This window comes from Hemicordylus capensis, chromosome 11 (assembly GCF_027244095.1).
Source record: "Hemicordylus capensis ecotype Gifberg chromosome 11, rHemCap1.1.pri, whole genome shotgun sequence".
Taxonomy (NCBI): Eukaryota; Metazoa; Chordata; class Lepidosauria; order Squamata; family Cordylidae; genus Hemicordylus; species Hemicordylus capensis.
Genome location: NC_069667.1, coordinates 9,485,089 through 9,507,348, shown reverse-complemented (window position 1 = coordinate 9,507,348; position 22,260 = coordinate 9,485,089). Strand labels below are relative to the sequence as shown.

Sequence of the window (22,260 nt, the reverse complement as noted above, 5' to 3'; positions counted from 1 at the left end):
GGGCCAGTGGTGTCGGCCGAAGCCACATTAAGAACACCTTGCTCAGCAAGAACCCCGAGAAGTTTGGATATCCTGTTCCTTGTAAGTTGTCCAGATGACAGAGTATCTCTGAGGTTCCAAATCTTCATCCTACTGCAGCTCTTCAGGACTTTAAGCCTGACTTTCTCCAACTGATCAGATTCCCTGGTAGCTTGTAAATGCACCCTGCAATTCTCTTTTGGTAGCTTGGGGAATCTAAGCCTGCCCTTGAATCAGGGGGGTTGGTAACATAGTTAGCTTACATTTCCAACCCTTTGCCTTTAGGTCAAACTGGAAAGCAGGGCTGTGTCGACAGACTTAATTCTTGTCATCCTCTGAGTTAAGCATGGATGCTACAACTTTCATACACTATGGATTCAATACATTTGGAGAAAAGAAAATCCTATTTTAATATTTTTGCCATCTTTCCAAACATAAACACTGTTGGATTTAGTGGGGTGTATAACATCAGATCTGGCAGTTAATTTCAAGGCATAACTTCCTTTTAATATTAATTCTTAGAAAAGGTTTTTTTTCAAGGCTTACAAAATTAGACATACAAAATGAAAGAAGGGTTGGGTTTTCCCCCAATTGGCAAGTTCATATCTGAATTTCAAAATTATGCCAAATGTTAAATTTTGAACTTCTGTATTGACTGTAGCTTTCTCCTTGGAATCTGTATAAAATGTGCTGTCAAGTCGATTTCGACTCCTGGCGCCCACAGAGCCCTGTGATTTTCTTTTGGTAGAATACAGGAGGGGTTTACCATTGCCTCCTCCCATGCAGTATGAGATGATGCCTTTCAGCATCTTCCTACATTGCTGCTGCCCGATATAGTAGCAGCTGGGATTCGAACCGGCAACCTTCTGCTTAAGCATTTCCCTGCTGCGCCACTTAAGGTGACATGGAATCTGCATAGGAATGTATAATCTCTGACACTTTGGTAAAAGTGTCAGCCAACATAGTATAGCAGTTAAAGTGCAGGATTTAAACTAGATAGGCCCCATCTCAAATCCCTGTACTCTGGATGACCTTGGATCAAGCACTCTTTTCTTCACCAATTTAATCTTTTTAGCAGGGTTTCCCACCCATGGGTGCCCAGAAGTTGTTGGACTACAACTCCCATCATCCCCAGCAGCCACCATGGCAGGGTATGATGTGAGTTGTAGTCTAACATTTAGAGAGCCATGGTTGAGAACCCCTGCCTTATTGGGGACCATGTATGAATCCTGAGTTGTGTGATTTTTTTTAAAAAGTAGTAGTTTATGGAAATAAATGTTGAGGCCTCCTGCATGGCTATTCTGTTCTTCATTCACCTTGTCACTTTCCCATACTTCCTAACGATCCTGGGTTATAATGTGTGGATTAGGCTGCTGCCTCCTTGCAGAAGCCCAGCTAATGTGACAACTTGGTCCCCTTCTCCTCTTCCAGACACCACCCGGCCCCAGAAGAAGAGTGAGGTGGATGGGAAGGACTACCATTTTGTCTCCACAGAGGAGATGATGAGAGGCATCGCTGCCAACGAGTTCCTAGAGTTTGGGAGTTACCAGGGTAACATGTTTGGCACTAAATTCGAGACCGTGCACAAGATTCACCAGCAGGACAAAATTGCCATCCTGGACATTGAGCCACAGGTAGGTAGGAAGGTGCATGCAGCTCATGTGTTCTGGTCACTGGTACCCTCTCAGGAGATGCTTGCTCGTGGCGATTTTTTTCTTCCTTTTTGGCAAGGTCTACTCTCCCAGAGATGGAAAATTGGCCATAGTATTGTTACATTTCACATTCTTTGTGTTAGCACCCTTTCTTCATCCCTATCCTCAAGCAACTAAGGTTAAAGATTAAAATCATAGCTAATTTTGCAGAGGGTCAGGGTTAGGCTAACAATGAACAAATGGCTGTATTCTTGCTGGAGGAATCTTTGGAGAACATGGCTGCCAATTTTTCATTTGCTTTCCTCTGACAATGTTGATAAAACTGTTTTTGTGCATGAAAAACCTTTTAAAAGCTTTGAAAACACCATTCTGTCAGGGCAATAAAAGCACAATAACACACTGAAAGCTGACAGCATTGCAATCCTATGTCCCATTTTCCATCTCTAGGGGTGTTGCCCCTGTCAAAAAATCATTATGAGCTTCAGCTGGTACCAACCACACCAGCTGGCCCATGTATGATCTCCATGATTTGGAACAAAACCCAGAATGTTATGACCTTTTGGGTATCTTCACACCTGTATCCAAATGCATAGTATGTGAGGAGGAGAGCAGGAGAGTGCTTGGCACCTAGAGGTGGTGGAGATAGAAGCCAAAAACATGCCAAGGGTGCAATGGGTGAAGGGGACAGATGAATGAGATGAGCTCACATCCTGCTTTCTCTATACCCAAACCCCAGATCCAGGGGAAAGAGCTGGAGGGGCAGCTTGGGAAGTTGCCCTAAACAACTAACTTCTGCAGAATCTTCCAGCTGGGCTGGATCAAATCCCATTGATCTGGGGATACTGACTTCCCTTCGTGAGAGCCCATCCCACTCTTCCTCTCAGACCTGTCCGCAACATTTACTTAAAAGTGGCTTGAAACTGGTTTCACAGCCACAGCTTGTCCCAAAGAACAGGAATGGCCACCTCATTTTAGAGCATACGTGGCCCTCGAGCTGTTGTTAAACTACAACTCCCATCATCCCTCACTATTGGCTACTGTGGCTGGGGATTATGGGGGCCACATTTGCCCAGCCCTCTTTTAGGAGGGTTCAACAAAAAGAAACACATTCTTCTGTTTCATGGGCAGAGTGGAAGGAAAGTGCAGAGTGAAAGTCCATTCTTGCTCCAGACCTGAAGCATCCTGTCAGATGTACATGCAGCTGCCTTCATATGGATATTTCTTCCCTTTTTGCCAGACGCTGAAGATAATCCACACAGCCGAGTTTTCCCCTTTCATTGTGTTCATTGCTCCCGCAGAGAAGGCTGACCAGGTAGGAAATACTTCCCTGTTAGTGGCGTGGTTTACAAATTCTCTCGATTGGATTTTCCATTAAGGACCTCTTCTGAGGAGAGCTAGTCTTGTCCCCTTTTGGGGGGGCCTGCCTTTTTTGTATTTAGATGAGACACAACATGTGGGCACTGTAAAATATTCCCCTCAGGGAATGGGGCCATAGCCTAGTGGAGGAGTATCTGCTTGCATGCAGAATGTCCCAGGTTCAATCCTTGGCAGCATCTCCGGCTAGGGCTGAGAGAGACTCCTGCTTGGAATCTTGGAGAGCCACTACCAGTCAGTGTAGACAATACTGAGCGAGATGGACCAATGGCCTGGCTCTGTACATTCCCAAGACCTCCTTAGCATTGCTAAGGAGTCTGGGTCATGTTGCAAGGCATACCTTCCACAGACCCCTGCCCAGAAGCACCCTGCATGAACTGAGCACGTGCTATTATTTATTTGTTATTTTTTACATTTTATATCCCGCTCTTCCTTCAAGGAGCCCAGAGCGGTGTACTACATAAGTTTCTTCTCACAACAACCCTGTGAAGTATGTTAGGCTGAGAGAGAAGTGACTGGCCCAGAGCCACCCAGCAAGTATCATGGCTGAATGGGGATTTGAACTCGGGTCTCCACGGTCCTAGTCCAGCACTCTAACCACTACACCACACTGGCTCTATACGGTCTACAGTACACCATACCCAACAAACCTCTGTAGCTGCTAATCTGCATAGCAGAAAACTGAGCATTGGTCACTTACCGTGAAGGCTTCTTCTGGTTGCTGCAGTCAAGGCATCTCATTGGGTTATCCTCATCACGTGCTCCTGGGCAGGACTATGTAACATACTAATAGAAAGCCTTTAGAGCCCAACGGGGATGACCCCGCCCCAGTTCTTATAGGCTGAGTTAACCAGAGAAGGTGCATCTAAACCAGGGATTCTCAACGTTGGGTCCCCAGATGTGATTGGTTAGGGATTATGGGAGTTGAAGTCCAATCACATCTGGGGACCCAACGTTGAGAATCCCTGATCTAAACCATACCACCACGTAACACAACAAAGGAGCAAGACAGGAGTCGGGACCCAACGACCATGCCTATCCTAATAAGCAATTGAAGAAGCCTTCACGGTAAGTGACCAATGCTCCGTTCTCGGTTGCTGCAATCTTAATCTTTCCAGTGATGAATACACCCTAAGGTTCCAGATTACCACTGCATGGTAAACCAATGCTGAAGCTGGCTGCTAGCATGACTTAAAAAATAATTTCAGGAGAGCATTTGCGTCTCCAGTGATAGCAGACAGCAAGTGTGCTCTGCTCTTTTCGATTCTAGGGAGACATTACAGGACCAGGGGAATTGTTTAAAAAAAAATAAAAATGTAGGAAACTGCCTTCTATTGAGTCAGACTTCTATTGAGTCCATCTGGCTCAGCGTGGTTTAAACTGTGGCCGCTGTGCTCCAGGGTTGTGGAGTTGTTTTCGAACCCTACATGGGGATGCTAAGGATCGGACCTGTGCTTTTCCGCTGAGTGACGGCCCCAGATTATACAAAGGCAGCCATCCTGACTTTGATTACTTTGGCAGTTTTTAAAAAGGCATGTGTAGGCAGCCTTTTAATTCTTGTAAACTACCTTGTGATCAGTTTTATGAAAGGCAGTTTAGAAATTGAACCTGCCTGTTTGATTGGCATTTGGGTAGTACATGACCAGTCCCTGCAAAGGGCTCACGCTTTGGGCAAGCAATTGAGAGTGCTTTTTGGTCAGTCCTCTCCTTTGACTAAGTCGACCGACTTTCTCTCCTCTGCAGTCAGAAGCTTTACAGCAGCTCCGGAAAGACTCTGCAGCAATCCAGAGCAGATATGCCCACTACTCTGACTTGTTGCTGGTGAACAATGGTGTGGATGAGACCCTCGAGCAACTCCAGGAGGCTTTTGAGCATGCGTGCAGCAGCAGCTCTGCCCAGTGGGTCCCGATTTCCTGGGTGTACTGAGCTGGCCTGGTGAGGGTGGTAGTAGCCCCCAGCCCATCTCCCCAAAACAGCATGTCAAGGGCAAGACCATTTCCCTGCCCTATGCTTTGTTCTGTGCACAATCCCTTTCTCCCTTCCCCAGGACAGACACTGCTCTGTTGCTGCCGGGGTGAGAGACCCATTCTTCCCACTGCAAAGTCTGAGGGCATCTGTTTGTGGCTTGCATTTATTGCCAGGTAGCCCACATCCCTCCAGATTTGGGGGCAGTGAGAAGGCAAGCAAGGAGGATGGCCACTCCTAATCCCCCAAACCATAAAGATATCTCCAGAAGTGAGCACCTTCTGGTGTGCAAAGCCATAAGCTGTGAATATTATGAAGAATAGGACTGTTCTGAAATGGAACTGTTTATCATGTTCAGGTTTATTTGATTTACAGACAAAGGGAAAGTTTGGGGAAGCTTTTCCCATTGCTTGTAAAGCAGTCTCTTTGCTCTTCCAGACACAGTACAAAGTGTGTTTTTTGTATCTCTGTTCTAAGTTAAGCCAACAAAGTATCACCCTCTATTGCAAGGCTGCACAACTGTGGCCCTCCTGCTGTTTTTGGACTACAACTCCCCTCATCCCTCAGGCCCAGGCCAGTGTTCTATGTAACGGCATCCCAGACATTGACTGCAACTCCCAGCATCCCCAGCCAAAGGCCATTGCAGCTGGGGTTGAAGTCCAACATGGGCAGGAGGACTAAAGTTGTGCAGCCCTGCTCTACTTCAAGTTACCTAAATAGCAGAGTTTGTGCTAGGAGGTGCCTGGTTCCTTTGATAGTGGCAAGAATTTCAAGTTTTGGCTCCAAGATAGAAGAGGCGACAACTGTGAAGGTCATGCTCTTAGGAGCCAGAACAGAAGCAATCAAGTTTGACCCCAGGGCAGACAATGCAGGGATGAAGTGACCCATAATTGGGATCTCAGAGCTTGAGCCTTCAGTCTGTGCATGCTGTATCCTGTAGAGAGAGGTTCCTGGCATATTCTTACAAGCTAGAGTGGCTTTTTGTTAGATGCAAGGAGACTGCCGCATCTTTGCCTTTACCAAAAATCCACACATGGGGTGGTATCCTTTCCTCCATCTGCAAACTGTCCACTTCTCCCACAAGGTAGCTCTGTGTAACTGTCAGAGGGTGGAGGGAGAGTGTTATTTTTGTGGATGCCAAAAAGCAGCAGTGCAAAAGGGACCCACCATCGAGTCCATTACAGGGAAAACAAGCAGCAATAAAGTCTGTTGAAATAGTGTGTGGGGTTTTTGTTGTTGCTGTTCTTGAGTCATCTGGGTGAGGTGGTAAATAAATACAATAAAAGCAAGCAGCTGCAAGGGAACATATAAGGGGTTTTGCCACTTTTGAAGCAGGGTTCAAGTTAATGAGGCCATTCACACAACCAGAAACTGTGTTCTACTGGGGATGGGAGCTGCATGTGCTCCCAGTTTTCAGTTGTGTGGAAGCAAGGTAGAAGGAAAGCCTGGGTAGCTTTTCCTCTTATCTTGCTTCCACACAACCAGCGTTTTTGATTGACTCAACTTGGACCCTTCAGCTGTTTTTGGACTACACTCATCTGTGGCCAATAGGTACGTTGGGAGTTGTTGTCCAATGTCTGCAGAAGGGCTGGACTTGTGTAGCCCTATTTCAGAACCAAGTCTCAACCTGGAAGCCACAGAATACACCTGCCCAGCTCCACCATCCCCACATCTACCCACCCCACCCCTGATGCATTTCATTGTCTCCTCAACCTTAGCTCATGTCCAGGCCAGGCTGTGGCACATAAGAAGAGGAACACCGAGTGCCATCAGATCACTTGGTGACCTTAAGCATGTGTTCCACCATGGAGCTGAGGCCAACGCATACACTGAGCAACCACTCATCAAATGATGTGTTATGTGAATAAGGATTCTATGGTGCACAGGGGTTCCCAACTCTGGGTCTCCAGATCTGGACTACCACTCATCTGCAGTGGGCTTTGGCTGGGCATGATGGATGTTATTGTCCAACATTAGCTGGATGTTAGGACTGAAGCCATGGCTTCTTAGGTTTGTTCCCAAAAACGCGTGGTTGGAACAATCAAAGAAAGCAACATAAATACAAGCTCCACTTCTTACCATGAAAGATGCAAACTGGCCCTATCTCTTCCTGCAGCTTCACAAGCAATCCAAGAAAAGTGGAATTATAAAGTTGATAATCTTTTAATATATAAAAAAGTGAGAACAGACCCTCCTGTCAAAACCAACTTTGGTACTCTACCTAGCAATGGAGAGGGAGACAACACAATTGGGGATTTCACTACATTGCCCTGGTCCAAGACAGCTGCACAGCAATGTGCAAAAGGCCCCCAACATGCCCACATGGGCACCAAAGAGGAGTACAGACTCACCACCTTGTCCTCAACTCAGCCAGGCAAAAGAGCTGGAGGAGGGGCCTCAAGTGTCCTTTTAATTCTGTTTTGAGAATTTGGTTGATGGGCCAACTTTGCTCATGCACAAGCTTCCTTTTCAACTGGCTCAAACCAGGTTAGAAAGATGCGGATGGACAACTGCAACAAGTAAAGGTATCTGGGACCAAATGCAGAACAGATTAGGGAAATGAGACCTTCGTAGCTCCAGAACTGCATATGTGCTTTAACATAATATTTGTCTAAAAACAAAAGCCAAAAAGGGTACCCTGAGAGGGAAGTGTCTGAACTTAATCCATTAGGGAGTTACAACAAAGCAAGCAACAGTTTTTTTGTTTGTGGTTGCTAAATGAAACTTCTGACCATCCCATTCAAGATCAAAGAGCCCGCTGCCCCCATCACCAGGCAATTCGCTTCAACTGCTCAGACATACAAGCAGAGGGAAACACAGAGCAAGAAGGGCAACTTAACAGTGCTACGTTCAAGAGCATCACCTCCCCCTGAAGTCTCACAAGCTTACAGCAACTCCTTGTGTGGAACCGTCAGATTGCCGAATAATTCTGCTGCCTCAGTTCCCCCAGCTGCCCTTAGAACAGGACTAAGGGGGCTTCCCACACAGCCAAAAGGTACACTTCATTTGCACAGCCATGGGACCCTGTCTCTGCATGATGAGCCAGTCTCTGTTTTTGCTGAGGCCTCCCCGCCCCCCGTCACAAAACAGGTCCAAGGCTGCCTCCTCTCGATGGACTCAGCAGATTACTCTGAACTTTCTTCCATTTCTTTTTGCTTCTTCTTCTTCTTCTTCTTCTTCTTTGCACTTGTGTCACTGGCCTGAGGGAGAAATGGGCATTCAGGATTAACACCATCCTCACTGGCTGCCCTTCAAAAAACAACTCTATTCCAAACTAGCCCTCTCTCAGGAATGCCAGCACTAGTACATTCAGAACTGGCTTACAGTTACTGCGTCCAAAGGATTTGCTGTGAATTAAAATAGTGTACAATTAAACGCAAGTCTTTGGACCTAGCCAATAGGGACCCATCCCCATAGTAGATCAATCCCTCTTGGGTCCAGCTGAATCAGGACCGAGTCACACAGCCATTGATGACTGTATCAATGAGCCATGGCTCATATGTGAGAGTGTTCTACCACAGGCAAGCTTTTATGAACAATTTAAAATCCTCAGATCTTAAAGCTTTTCATTTTCATTTATATAAAACTCCTTTAAACTGAATTAGACACTGGATCAATTTAGTCAGTATTAGCTCTTCCAGGGCAGTGTTCCTTCTAACAGGAATTGCCAGGTGGTGTTGACTACAATTCCCATAATCCCCAAGCAAAAGCCATTACAGGTGGGGATTCTGGGAGTTGTAGTCAACAACATCTGGGAACACTGTTCCAGGGCTGCACAACTCTGGCCCTCCACCTGTAACTACAACTCCCATAATCCCTGGATTATGGACTACAACTTTCATAATCCCTGGGCAGTGGCAGAAACTAGGGATTATGGGAGTCATAGGTCAATACCTGCAGGAAGGCCGATTTAGTGCAGCCCTGATCTACCCTGACTGGAAGCAGCTCTTCAGGGTTTCAGGCATGCAAACCTGTGTTCTACTATGGAGCGAAGGCCAATGCACACACTGAGCAACTGCTCATCAAGTGCTGATGAAAATATGTGAAGACAAGGGTTTAGGGGTCCCCGACCTTGCGTCCCCAGATGCTGGACTACAACTCCAATCATCCTCAGCCACAACAGCTGACGGGATGATGGAAGTTGTGGTCCAACATTATCTGGGGACCCAAGGTTGGCAAGCCCTGGGCTAGCAGATTCCTTCTGCTACCCAAACACTCTGGCAACAAATTGTATGAGGAAGAGACATACCATTTCTGTCAGCTCGCCGCTGCTCTCGGCAGACTCCATCTTCTTCTTTTTCTTGATCTCTGTCTGCAGCTCTGGAGAGGCTGGGGGAGAAGAGGCTGCTGCTCCCTGTTCCCCATCACTCTCCGCCTCTCTCTTCCTCTGAGAGAGAGAACCATGTGTCAGGCAAGCTCTTCTTAGGGCAAGATATTTTACAGGCAGGTTATCTGAAGGGAGGGGGGTGGCACTGTTTCACTACGCTCCTCCCTGCTCCACCTTCACTAGTGCTGTGCAACTTGAGATGCACCCTGCTAAAAGGATTTGGCCTTTGCATAGCATAGATATACAAGTCCCCCAAATGGGACTTGTTGGCTCTCCCCACACAGGATCAAGACACAAGAGCAATCCACACAATCAGCATTAGGGCAGGAGAAGCCCCCTACTCTAATTCAGGAGCTTGTGCGCTCCTGTTTTAAGATTACGCGTTAGAGTAGGTTGGGACCTCAGGCCACAATCTACGTCCCAGCTGGGTAGGAAGATTTTTCTTCCTGCCTCGTTCTGAAGCTGGGGATGGAATTTGGGTAGGGCATGCCTGGTAGCACAACCCAGCAGGGGCTTTGCTCCCAGTCTCTGGCCTTGTCTTTGTCTGACACCTGACCTTAGAAGGGGAACATGCATGGCTCCCGAATTAGGGTAGGAGGTTTCCCCTATCCTAATGTTGATCGTGTGAACTGCCCTGCAGTATGAAAGACAATAAAAGAAGTCACCCACACCATGCTGTAGAAATATCTACTGCACTTACCCAAATCGAAGACGCTAAATTTAAGATGACCACCTTAAAACATACAGGCTATACCAGTGTATATCCAAAAGGAAGACGACTGAATTTAAGACAACTGCCTGATTTGTAACATCAAAGAACTTGGAAAAAAACTGAAGTCTTCAAGTAAATGCAGTATAAATTGCTGCAAATCATGCAGTACAAGATGTTAAAAGCTCACACTAGTTCAAAAGGGGTACCACCTTAAGTGGCGCAGCAGGGAAATGCTTGACTAACAAGCAGAAAGTTGCTGATTTGAATCTCTGCTGGTACCATATTGGGCAGCAGCAATATAGAAAGATGCTGAAAAGCATAATCTCATACTGCATGGGAGGAGGGAATGGTAAACCCCTCCTGTATTCTGCCAAAGAAAACCACAGGGCTCTGTGGGCACCAGGAGTCAAAAATCAACTTGACGGCACACTTTACCTTTAGTTCAAAAGCACTGATTTACAAACCAGTCCCTCTCCTCCATTTACCATTCGCCCTCCAACCTCACAGCAGGACTCCAAGTTGACCCTCCCCAGAACCCTATGGAGAAATAAACAAAATGCTAGCTTTGAAGCAAACCAACCTTTAGCACCCCCTCTGGCTCCACTTCGGCAGCTGCTGCTTCTTTCTTGACAGCAGTCCTAGAAGGAAATAAATTTGGTTTGCATCTTTCAAGCTAAGCTCTTATGCACAGGTACAGGTGGTCCTCGTTATCCGTGGAGCTTCAGTTCTGGTCTATAGCCATGGATAACAAGTTAAGTCAATGGGAATGAATCGTTGGCACTTACCTGAATGGTCATTCTCCTCAGAAGCATGGATTGCATCCGAAACTATTATGGGTTGTGGGGACCTCCTGCTCCGAGACAGGGCCAATCAGAGAGCTCTTCCTCTCTTCCAGGAGGGAGGGGCAATCCCCTCATCCTTGAGACAGAAAAGGAAATGCCCAAGAGGCCAACAGCTGAACAGTAACAAGTAAGGGCCTAACCTGGACAGAAAAAATATATAAGAGCATTCTGTGCTAACTCCACACCCTTCGGGGGAGACGCCACCACCCCTGAAGAGGAAGAACCTCCCCACATATATACAGGTAACAGGAAGAACTGGATGAAAAGGCAGGGAGCAACCAGACGAACAAGTGGCCGGGTCGGATGCCATCCATACTTCTGAGGAGAATGACCATTCAGGTAAGTGCTAACGATTCATTCTCCCTCAGAAGAGGATTGAATCCGAAACGGTTATGGGACGTACCATGGCCGCTCTCAAATTGGGCGGGATACTGGGAGTCTGGTCCTAAACTGGAACCGCCCGCTGCAAAACTCGCCGCGCAAAAGAGGCATTCGCGGAGGCCCACTCTATCTTATAATAATGCTTAATAAAGGTTGAGATAGTAGCCCAAGTGGCTGCTCTGCAGATATCGGCCAGAGGAGCCAAGGCAGAAAAGGCAGCGGTAGCAGCCGCACTCCCTGTGGAATGGGCAGTAATCCCCTCAGGTACTGGCACCCCCCCCCCCCCCCCGTCGTGTATGCCAAGTGAATGTACAATCTCTAAATGAAACAAAGAAAGAGTCAGAGACCCTAATAGACTTGGTGTGCCGGAGATAAACACGAACCGCTCTGCGCACGGCCTGGGTATGCCATTCTTTCTCCTTTGTAGTGGAAGGACTGGGACAAAAGGAGGGAAGCATTAATTCCTGGGTTCTATGAAACAAAGAATTTACCTTATGAACAAAAGTGGGGTCAGTACAGAGAAGAACATAATCCGGAAAGACTAAGCACGGCTCCTTCCTTACCAATAAAGCGCCATGGTCGGAGATCCGGTGGGCAGAGGTAATGGCTACGAAAAACAAAACCTCCAGGGTGAGGAGCCGCAATGAAACCGTTCTTATGGGCTCAAAGGGGTGTTTTGTGAGCACCCTGAGAACCAGACCTAAATCACACGTGGGAAAGCGAGGGACTGGTGGAGGCCTGAGTGCAGAGGCCCCTTTTAGGAACCTCTGCATGTGCGGATGCCCGGCCAAGGACGGGACCCCTGAAAGCTGAAGAGCAGATGAGATAGCAAACATCTGGCGTTGAAGAGTATTTGGCCGAAGGCCCTTATCCAGACCCGCTTGTAAGAATCCCACTAAGAGGAGAGCAAGCATATGGATCTCCTACTCCTGAGCTGTCCATGTGCAAGCCACTTCAGTAAGGCTTACTCCAGGGATTCTGAAATTCAGGTCTCCAGATGATGTTGAACTACAATTCCCAGCACTCCTTGCCAGAATGTCAGGGGGAAATGGGAGCTGTAGTCCAACTGCTGGGGAGCCAAGTGTGTGAGCTCCTGGCTTACGCCGTCCCTTTACTACTGTGCCCCATTCCCCCTCTAGAAAGCAGGAGGAATTTTTGTTTCTTCTTTTGAGCAACTGTTACAATTATATACTGCCCACCAGACAGTTCACACTAAAGCACACCTGTGCACAGAGTGTGTGCAAGACAATGAGACAATCTGGCAAAGGGCAAGCTGTACGGGGTGCTTAATACCATCTACTTCTATTCAGGCACTCTGTACTTTTTGCCAGAGAAAGGCGCTTCCGGGTGGCATGTGATCAGAAAGTTTCATTCTTCTTGGCGGAGTCAGAGTCCCTCGGGAAGGGACCCTGGCCTGCTCACTCTGCCCAGGCCCAGCCAGAAGCCAGCCAAACAGCCCCCTCGCCCTCAGCAGAACACTGCAAGGCCAGAGGCTGTCTGGAGACCACACAGCATCAGGACCCTAGAACAGGAATCCAGATGTGGCAGGAAGGGCAGAGCAGCAACACTCCGAGAATGGATAAACTTCATCATCATTTCACATGTAGCCCTGAGCAAGCGCAGGTTAGGGGAGATGCCGAAGAAATCTCTAAGGACAGATGATTCACACAAGGCGATTCCAGAGTCCCAGATCCCGATCCCAGTCGCAGGGGAGTGGGCATGCTATCATCTCTGGCCTGTGGGTTCCCCAGAGGCATGATGGACTGCTGTAGGAATGCTAGACTAGATGGGCCTTGGGCCCAAACCAACATAGCTGCTCTTCTGCTCAGATACTAGTCTTGGGAACCAACCAAAAGGAGGGCCACCATTTCTCAACTGTCTATAGCCAAAGGGTGTAGAGACAAGCTTTATGCTAGCAAGCATGAACCCTTTGCTAGGCAGGGTTTGCCTTGGATAGGCGACAACATGTGAGCACTGTCTGCTGCATGATATTCCCTTCAGGGGATGGGCCATAGCTCAGTGGTAGAGCATCTGCCTTGCATGCAGCAGGTCCCATGTTCAGTCCCTGGCAGCATCTCCAGATAGGAGCTGGGAAAGACTCCTGCCTGACTCCTTGGAGAGCCACTGCCAGTCAGTATATACAACATGGTCTGACTCTACATAAGGCAGCTTCCAATACTCCTGTGTAACTATATAGCTCTTCCTATAAAGCACTGCACATTATTATTATTATTTTACATTTATATCCCACTCCTCCTCCAAAGAGCCCAGAGCGGTGTACTACATACTTGAGTTTCTCTTTCACAACAACCCTGTGAAGTAGGTTAGGCTGAGAGAGAGGTGACTGGCCCAGAGTCACCCAGCTAGTTTCATGGCTGAATGGAGATTTGAACTCAGGTCTCCCCGGTCCTAGTCCAGCACTCTAACCACTACACCAAGGGAATGAATTCCTTTTGACCAACAGAAGTGTTGGGTAGTATCAGCCATTCTAACAGAAACTGGAGCATTGGTACTCACCGTGAAGGCTTCTTCTGGCTGCCGTTGTAGAGGACAACTCCCTGGGTTATCATCCCATGCTCGCTCCAGGGCAGGACGTATGCTAATTCTAAAGCTATAAAAGTAGCCGGATGGTAACCCCACCCAGTTCTTGTAGTCAGCCAAGCTTCGAACGGAAGGCAACCTCAATAACACACATATATGAGTAGAAAAAGAGCTAGTAAACGGAAACAGGTAAACCAACAGGTAAACAAACAGGTAAAAAACAACAACAGGTAAACCAACAGGTAGAAAAAACAGCAGGAAGATAGAGCCCCATCCCCCCAGGAGTCTGGGACCGCATAGGGAGGGTCGAGTTGTCCTCTACAACGGCAGCCAGAAGAAGCCTTCACGGTGAGTACCAATGCTCCATTCTCGGCTGCCGTGTGAGGACAACTCCCTGGGGACATACCAAAGCCAGGTGACCCAGGGTGGGGGTCCCAGGCTACTGAGGGGGAAGGACATGTTGCAGAACCCTTCTGCCAAAGGCAGCCTGAGCGGAGTGCATAGTGTCCATCTTGTAGTGCCTGGTGAAGGTGGACGGGGACGCCCACGTGGCCGCTCTGCAGATCTCCTCCCACGGGGCATTGGTGGAAAACGCTGCTGAAGTGGAGGCCGCTCTAGTTGAATGCGCCGTGATTCGCGTGGGTGGAGGCAAGTGCTGGGTCTCGTATGCCAAGGAGATGCAGGCCCTGATCCAACGACCGATGACAGCTGAGGAGACCTTTTGGCCCATGGAGGCCGGTAGGAAGGAGACGAATAACGAGTCCGTCGTCCTGAAGGAGGCAGTTCTTTTAAGGTAGGTCTTTAAGCAGCGGCGAACATCCAACTTATGCCACTCCTTCTCCCTGGGGTGGACGGGCTTGGGACAGAAAGAGGGCAGGACCAGGTTTTGAGACCTGTGGAACATGGAGGCGACCTTAGGGAGAACTGAAGGGTCCGGGATTAAGGTTACTGAATCGGCAGAGAATATACAGAACCTGGGGTTGGAGGACAGTGAGGCTAATTCTGAGATCCTCCTGGCCGAGGTGACGGCCACCAGAAAGGCCAACTTCAGAGAGAGAAGGCGTAAAGAAATGGACCTAATCGGTTCAAATGGAGGCTTGTGAAGGACCCGCAGGACTTTGTGGAGGTCCCACGTGGGGAACCTATGTACTACAGGAGGGGATGTTAGCGATGCTCCACGCAGGAAACGCTTCAGGTGGGCATGGGACAAGAGAGGCTTGCCCTTGAATGGTAGCAGGAGAGGAGCCAAGGCCGAAGCGTGCCGCTTGATGGTATTGGCCTTAAGGCCCTCGTCAAGGCCGTCCTGTAGGAATTGTAGCAGCTCGGGTAGGGAACATGCCCTCGGAGTCAGGTGTCTGTTTCTGCACCATCTGAGGAAAACTCTCCAGGTGCACTGGTAAATGCGGTGAGTGGAAGAGCGTCTGGAGGCCATCAGTGTGTCGAGAACGCTCTGGGAGTAACCGAAGCCCCCTAGCAGCTCCCGTTCAAGAGCCAGGCGGCAAGCTGGAACCAGGCGGGATCTGGATGGAGTACTGGGCCCTGCGAGAGCAGGTCTGCGGAGATGGGAAGCAGAACTGGAGGCCCGGTTGCGAGGTTCAGGATCTCTGGGAACCACGGCCTGCGGGGCCAATGAGGGGCCACCAGAATCACCCTGGCCCCCAGGAGCCGAATGCGCCTGAGAAGTCTGGCCAGAAGCGGAAGTGGTGGGAAGGCGTAGAGGAGGGTCCTTGGCCAGGGAGCTGTCATGGCATCTGTCTGTTCCGCCTGTGGGCACTGGAACCGGCTGAAGAACCGCGGAAGTTGGGCGTTGCTGGGAGAGGCAAACAGGTCGACTTGAGGGGTTCCCAGTCTTCTGGACAGGAATGAGAAGGCTCTGCGGCTCAGGGTCCATTCGGCTGGGTGGATGTCCTGCCGGCTCAGCCAGTCCGCTTGTACGTTCAGTTCTCCCTTCAGGTGGACTGCTGATAGGGAGGACAGGTGAGATTCGGCCCAGCGGAGGAGCAGAACTGCTTCCTGATGAAGGGAGCGAGACCTGGTGCCGCCTTGCCGGTTGATGTGTGCTTTTGCTGTCACATTGTCGGTCTGGACCAGGACATCCTTGCCCCTCAGTGCAGGTAGGAAGGCTTGAAGGGCCAGGCGAATCGCACGGAGCTCCAACCAGTTCATGCTGTGGCCCGACTCCTCGGGGGACCATCTGCCCTGGGCCGACTGAGAAAGGCAGTGAGCTCCCCATCCCCGAAGGCTCGCATCCGTGGTGATGAGAATTCGAGGGAGATCCAGAAAGGGCTTGCCGGCCCCTAGGTTTCTCTTGCAGAGCCACCAGCGGAGCGAGGAGCGCACTTCTGGAGACAGTTGAACCCTCCTGGACGACCTGGAGGAAATGTCCTCCTGGAAGGGGAGGAGAAACCATTGGAGGCAACGGAGATGCAACCTTGCCCAGGGGACAGAGTCGATGGAGGAAACCAGTAGACCCAATAACTGAGCCAGCTGAAGGACGCGAGGCCTGCTGGTCGCCAGGGTCTTTGATGTCATGGACCAAATCTTGAGTCTGCGTTCCTCTGGAAGAAAGAATCGGTCCCTTTGGGTGTCCAGGACTACTCCTAAGTGCTGGAGACGGAATGTAGGCGACAGGTGGCTCTTGGCGTAGTTGACCTGGAAGCCGTGGGACGTCAGGGCCTCTAGGGTGATCTGGACGTCCCGTTCTGCATGGTTTCGCGACATCACGATCAAATCGTCCAAGTAAGCCGAGAGGCGGACCTTTTGCAGGCGGATGTAGGCTACTAGAGGAGCCAGCACCTTTGTGAATGTCCTTGGGGCCGAGGAGAGCCCGAATGGGAGGGCACGATACTGATAATGTGCTCCCCTGTAACAGAATCTGAGGAGATGACGGGATAAAGGGTGAACAGGAACGTGTAGATAGGCCTCTGTCAGATCCACTGATGCCATCAGGTCCCCGTGTTGTAGGCTCTCCGCGATGGAGCGGAGAGTCTCCATACGGAACCTGCGCTTGCGTACCCATCGGTTTAAGGATTTTAGATCGAGGACCGCCCTGTAGGAGCCGTCCCGCTTGGGCACGGTGAATAAGATTGAATAAAGCCCTTGACGGTGCTCTTGAGGGGGAACTGGCTCTATGGCTGCGATGGCTAACAGGTGGTCTATGGCCTGTTGAAGGATTCTGTGTCTTGTGGAAGAACGAGAAGTTGGGGTGGGCCGAAACCTGTGTAATGGGGGGCCTGACAACTCTATTAAGTACCCCTCTAAAATTGTTTTCAGGACCCATTTGTCTGTGGTGGACGCCTCCCAGGCATGGTAAAAGTGGGAGAGGCGACCTCCTATCTTTAAAGAGTCACTGTGCTTGACGTGGTTTAAACTGCTGGCCTGGCTGGGCTCTCGAATTGGACTTGGCGGGGAAGTTACCCTTTGGCCAATTGGGGCGCCTAAATCTGTTGTCTCGCTCGTGGGGGCGAAAGGAGGGGCGAAAGGAACGAAATTGGTGCTGCTGAGGCTGACCCCTACGAAAGGGGCGCCGCTCGTCCCTCCTGGCTGTGCTGGGAAGGGTCAGCTTTCTATCCTTGGATTCAATGAGGATGTCCTTAAGGGCTTCATCCCCAAAGAGCTTAGTGGCTGAGAAGGGGACTGCCGCTAAGTTGGCTTTTGATGCTGCATCAACCTGCCAGTGGCGGAGCCAGAGGGTTCGCCTAGCGATCACATTAGTAGCTGTAGCTCGGGCCCCGAAACGTACTGCATCCAGGGTGGTGTCAGCAATGTAGGCTTGTGCCTTCTGGAGCTTTAGGGCAATCTGGCGGGACCTGGCTGGATCTGGGGGAGGCGACTGAAGCAACTCATCGGTCCAGAGCAGTGCTGCCCGAGAAATGATGGAGGCGGCTATGGAGGCTCTGATAGAAAGAGAGATACAATCGTTATTTCTCCTTAACTGTACTTCGATTCTCTTTTCGGCGGGATCCTTCAGCGTTGACTCTCCATCTCGTGGGAGGAACGCACGAGAGGTGAGGGCTGAGACGTGAGCATCTACTGGAGGCGTTTGGAGTTGTGCAGCTGCTGAGGGGATGAACGCGTAGTGCTTATTAGCTAAGGAAGAGACCTTCTTCTGGACCGCTGGTGCTTGCCACTCCTGCTGGAGAACCTCTGAGAAGGTATTTGGCAAGGGAAACAGGAGCTCTGGTGAAGAATGTGTAGGTAATACCAGAGATTCCTTGGAGGGAGCAGCCCCAGGATGCAAACCCTCAATATCGAGACCCAGGGTGCGCATGGCCTTAACAAACAATGTGGAGAAATCGTCAGATGGAAAAAGGCGCTTAAATTGAGGGGTGGATTCCTCCATCCCTGCCTGTCCATCAGACCACTCCCCTTCTTCCCTGGAATCGTCCCCCAAGTCTGCCAGATCAGGGCAAACCCCCTCTGTAAGGGCAGTATCAGCTTGGCCCACGGGGGAACGAGGCAGGGCAGGGACCCTCCCTAGGTGGGTAGGGGACTCTGGGCCCGTGTCTTCTGAGGAGTGGGCTGGGGCAGGGCGTGTGGCAGTGGGGCTGGGCTCCCTACGCCTCTTCTGCAGCCCCTTGCGGCCCTTCCGCCTCTTTCTGTGGGATTTCCCATGTGGGGTGGAGTCAGAATCGGAAGAGGAGGGGGAGGAGGGGGAGGGCGATCGCCTCCCTCGCTTACGGCCCCTCTTTCCCGCCTTGCGCTGATGCAGGGCTTGCGAGAGCAGATCACTGATCCAGGTTTTCCAGCTCTCCGGCATCTCTGGCCCTGGGGCTGCAGAGGAGGGGGGAGGGGGAGGGGCCGCTCCCTGGTCTCCTGCCGGGGCCTGCGCTATTGGTACCAGCAGGGGGGGGCTATTCGATGGGGAAGCCTGAATAGGGGCCATGGAGAGGGGCTGCCTGCTCTCGGGAGCTCCCGTTCCGCCAGGGGACTGCCGCTCACACTCACCCTCCTCGGTCTGTGCGATGCCCTCCTCCTCCTCTCCCGAGGAGCTGGTGGCCTCCGAGGAACGGGCCGCTGTGAGCAGTTCCAACACTTGGGCTCTCCTGCGCCGCCGCTGGGCCCTCGCCTGCTCTGCCTCCTCGAGGGACGAGCCAAGATGGCGCCCTTCGCTCTGTGCGCCCGCCCGCGCACCGGCAGCAGCATGTCGGTCTTTCCTTGAGGCGCCCGCCCCCGCAGAGGGGGGCGGTGCTGCCGAAGTGCCCTCGCCCGGGGGGGACGCGGTGGTCCTGGGCATGGCTGCAGCGTGTCTAGCGGCGGCCGCGCTCGCAGCGGAGCGGTCCGCCTTTGCTGCTTGGGTCTTTTGCCTCTCCGCCCGTGATCGGAGTCCCTGCAGGCACGGCTGCGGCTGCTCCATGGCAGAAGGGGGGAGAGGAAGGGGGAAGGTCTGGACAGCAAGCGGGGAGCGGAGGACTGAGTAAATAGGCTGAGCAAACGAGCGGGAGTGGGGTGGAGATTGAGGCTCGGCAGGGAACCCTTTTTGAAGAAATGCCTTTTTTTTTTTTTTTTTTTTTAAAGATGAGGGAGAGGGAAGGAGGGCAGCCGAGGAGCCAAGGAGAAGGGAGAGGCGTAAGCAGAGGAAGGAGCAAGTTAAAAGGAGACTTATCTGAGGAACGAAGCAAGGCTGAGTATCCTTTCCTGGAGCGTTAGCAGGACGAAAAGAACTGGGTGGGGTTACCATCCGGCTACTTTTATAGCTTTAGAATTAGCATACGTCCTGCCCTGGAGCGAGCATGGGATGATAACCCAGGGAGTTGTCCTCACACGGCAGCCGAGAATCTCTTTTTGTTCACCAAATGTCACCCCCAGACAAGGGTAGATTTACAGGCTAACTGTGAGTGGCTCTCTTCCTGTGATTCCTCACCTGGGTTAGAGTGATAACCTGTGTAAGCATGCATCTTCTTTCTAACTGCCTAGAGCCTTTGGAGTCAGTCAGATAGATAGACCCTGCAGAGTGTCACTTTGATTATGCTTTTAGTCACTTTTTTACAAGAGTTATGCAAAGTGGCACACCACAACAGACACAAGGTTGTTAAGACTATACAACAAAAGCTACTGTGGTTTATTTGCCATACAGGTGCAATGTGAACAGTGTCACTCCTACTGCCAGTTTTAGATCAGAGGCAAATGCCATCATTAACCACCAAGCCCTTCTGGGTTTACAGGAGAAAACCACGCACAGAGGAAAAGTCAGAACAAGTCAGCTGCATGAAAGGATCTTGAGTAGAGGAAGAGTAACCCAAAAAGAAGTATTCCACTCTGCCAAGTGAGCAAAGAACCCTGCAGGATACAAGCAACGGGAAACAAATTCACAAAGTTTATTGATCCTACAATCAATAAACTGACAATAAACTTTCTCAAAGTTTATTGATCCTACAATCAATAAATCACCCTAGTTATTCTGGGTAGTTCTCTCGTGTAGCTAAGCACAGTCAAGTATGATGGCAGAACCCACACTCTGCAAGCGGACAGTCCTGGGTTCAGTCACCGCAATCTTCAGTTCAAGCAGAACGACATAAAATGTAAAATGCTTCAGCCTAGGATCTCGGAGAGCCACTGCTGGTCAGAGCAGACAGCACTGGGCTAGATGGTCTAACTCAACCTGCTTCTCAAACACACAATTCAAAGTGCACACATCTACGAGGATCTGGATGCCCGCCGCAGGTTTCTCACCTGTGCAGATTGCCTCTCCTTTCGTGGTGATCACAACAATCTCCTGATTGACCTCAATGCCATCTTCATACCGTAGTAGGCCAGGCAGCATGATCTTTGCACCGTAGCAGATGGCATTCACCTGAATGGAAGGGCAGAGCATGTCAGTGGTCTAGCTTGAAAAACCGGCACCTGAGAAGTAGCCTCCAGCCCAGAGCTGCACGACTTCTGTGCTCTCTAGCTGTTGGACTACGGCTCCCATCAACCCCAGCCCCAGCGGCCAGGGATGACGGGAGCTGTTGAACAGCCTAAGAGGTCTTTAATCAAGTGGCAGCCCAAGTAAGTACCAATACTAAACCAAACATCCCCAAACAGAACTGGAGAGGGGAGCTGGTCTTGTGGTCGCAAGCATGACTTGTCCCTTAGCTAAGCAGGGTCTGCCCTGGTTGCATATGAATGGGAGACTAGAAGTGTGAGCACTGTAAGATCTTCCCCTGAGGGGATGGAGCCGCTCTGGGAAGAGCAGAAGGTTTCAAGTTCCCTCCCTGGCTTCTGCAAGAGAGGGCTGAGAGATTCCTGCCTGCAACCTTGGAGAAGCCGCTGCCAGTCTGTGAAAGCAATACTGAGGACCAATGGTCTGACCCAGTATGTGGCAACTTCCTATGTAAAGTTAGAAGCTTTGGATTATCTGCTAACTTCTCCTCTGCTTTATTCATGGGCAAAAGCAGAATTATGCAACAAATTCAGTTACCTAACCGAAATCTACTCAATTTGTGTAATTTATTCAGATTATAGAAATCTGGCTCTCAGTTGGCACAGAATTCGGATTCCACCTCCAAAACCTCACAGCATCAGTTGCAATTGTATTCCACTTTACACTGCAGTTTCTCTAAAGAATTGTGGCTCTGCAGTCATTTAGCACATACTGATCTACAGTCATAATTCTCATTACCTAATTAAATACATTTTTGCTATGATCGTTCATGTTTTTAGTCCATGCCTTTCCTTGTTGTGCTGGTCATAGACTGTAATAAACTTTGAACTGAACCGAGGCCATGTCTATACAAATGGGAGGGCAGCAGCTGAAACAGATTTTCCTGCCTTGTGGGAACTTACCCTTGAAAGCTGAGCCTCACTCTCTATTGCATTGTGCAGCCGTACGATTCCCACATACTCTTTGCCTGGAAGACGACAAAAGAGCAGTCAGGAGGGGCCACAAGAAGTTTACTATTCCACCTCTGTGCAGCAGCTATGGCTGACACAACACTTAACAATGCACCATCGTTTTCCAATAAGAGAAAAAAGCAGACGGCATACCTGCACTTTGCTGAGACTTGACCAGCCGTGTTGCACGCTCAGTGCAGACAATCAGGCACCCTGTCACTTTGGGGTCCAATGTGCCACTATGTCCCGTCTTCTCAACACGGAGGATGCGACGGATCCAGGCCACCACCTCATGGGAAGAAGGATTGGATGGTTTATCCAGGTTGATGAAGCCCGTCCTAGGACAGAACCACAGTGATTACTCCCAGCCACCTTTATAGAGGTCATTCTCTGCTTACTTTTCAAAGAACAAGACTGAAATTAAGACATGCATTTGTCTTAAAGTAACAACCTTATGCCAAAAACAAGAATAGAGAGGTTGCAAAACCAGCAATCGGAAAAGACTAAACACACAGGCACGTTGAGGAAAAAGGGATGTCCATTCTCTGCAGGGTCCCCCAGCCCTGGGATTCTGGAAATAGACACATGACCAATATTGCCATGTCACTACATGAACCCCACTCCCCAGGGCTT

The 22,260-nt window shown here is 50.0% G+C and overlaps 1 protein-coding gene and 1 non-coding gene across 2 annotated transcripts in view; one reads left to right on the top strand and one right to left on the bottom strand.

Annotated features, from left to right (window-relative positions):
• The window catches only part of LOC128335422 (55 kDa erythrocyte membrane protein-like), a 103,085-nt gene that overhangs the window by 5,591 nt on the left and 75,234 nt on the right, over positions 1-22,260 (top strand). The window contains exons 4-6 of the mRNA XM_053273630.1: positions 1-81; positions 1,450-1,652; positions 2,908-2,982. Coding sequence (XP_053129605.1) covers positions 1-81; positions 1,450-1,652; positions 2,908-2,982 — 359 coding nt within the window. The remainder of the gene's footprint in view (positions 82-1,449; positions 1,653-2,907; positions 2,983-22,260) is intronic.
• LOC128335763 (small nucleolar RNA SNORD17) lies at positions 12,626-12,872 on the bottom strand. The gene has a single exon (XR_008311718.1). It is a non-coding gene; the product is annotated as a small nucleolar RNA SNORD17 (small nucleolar RNA).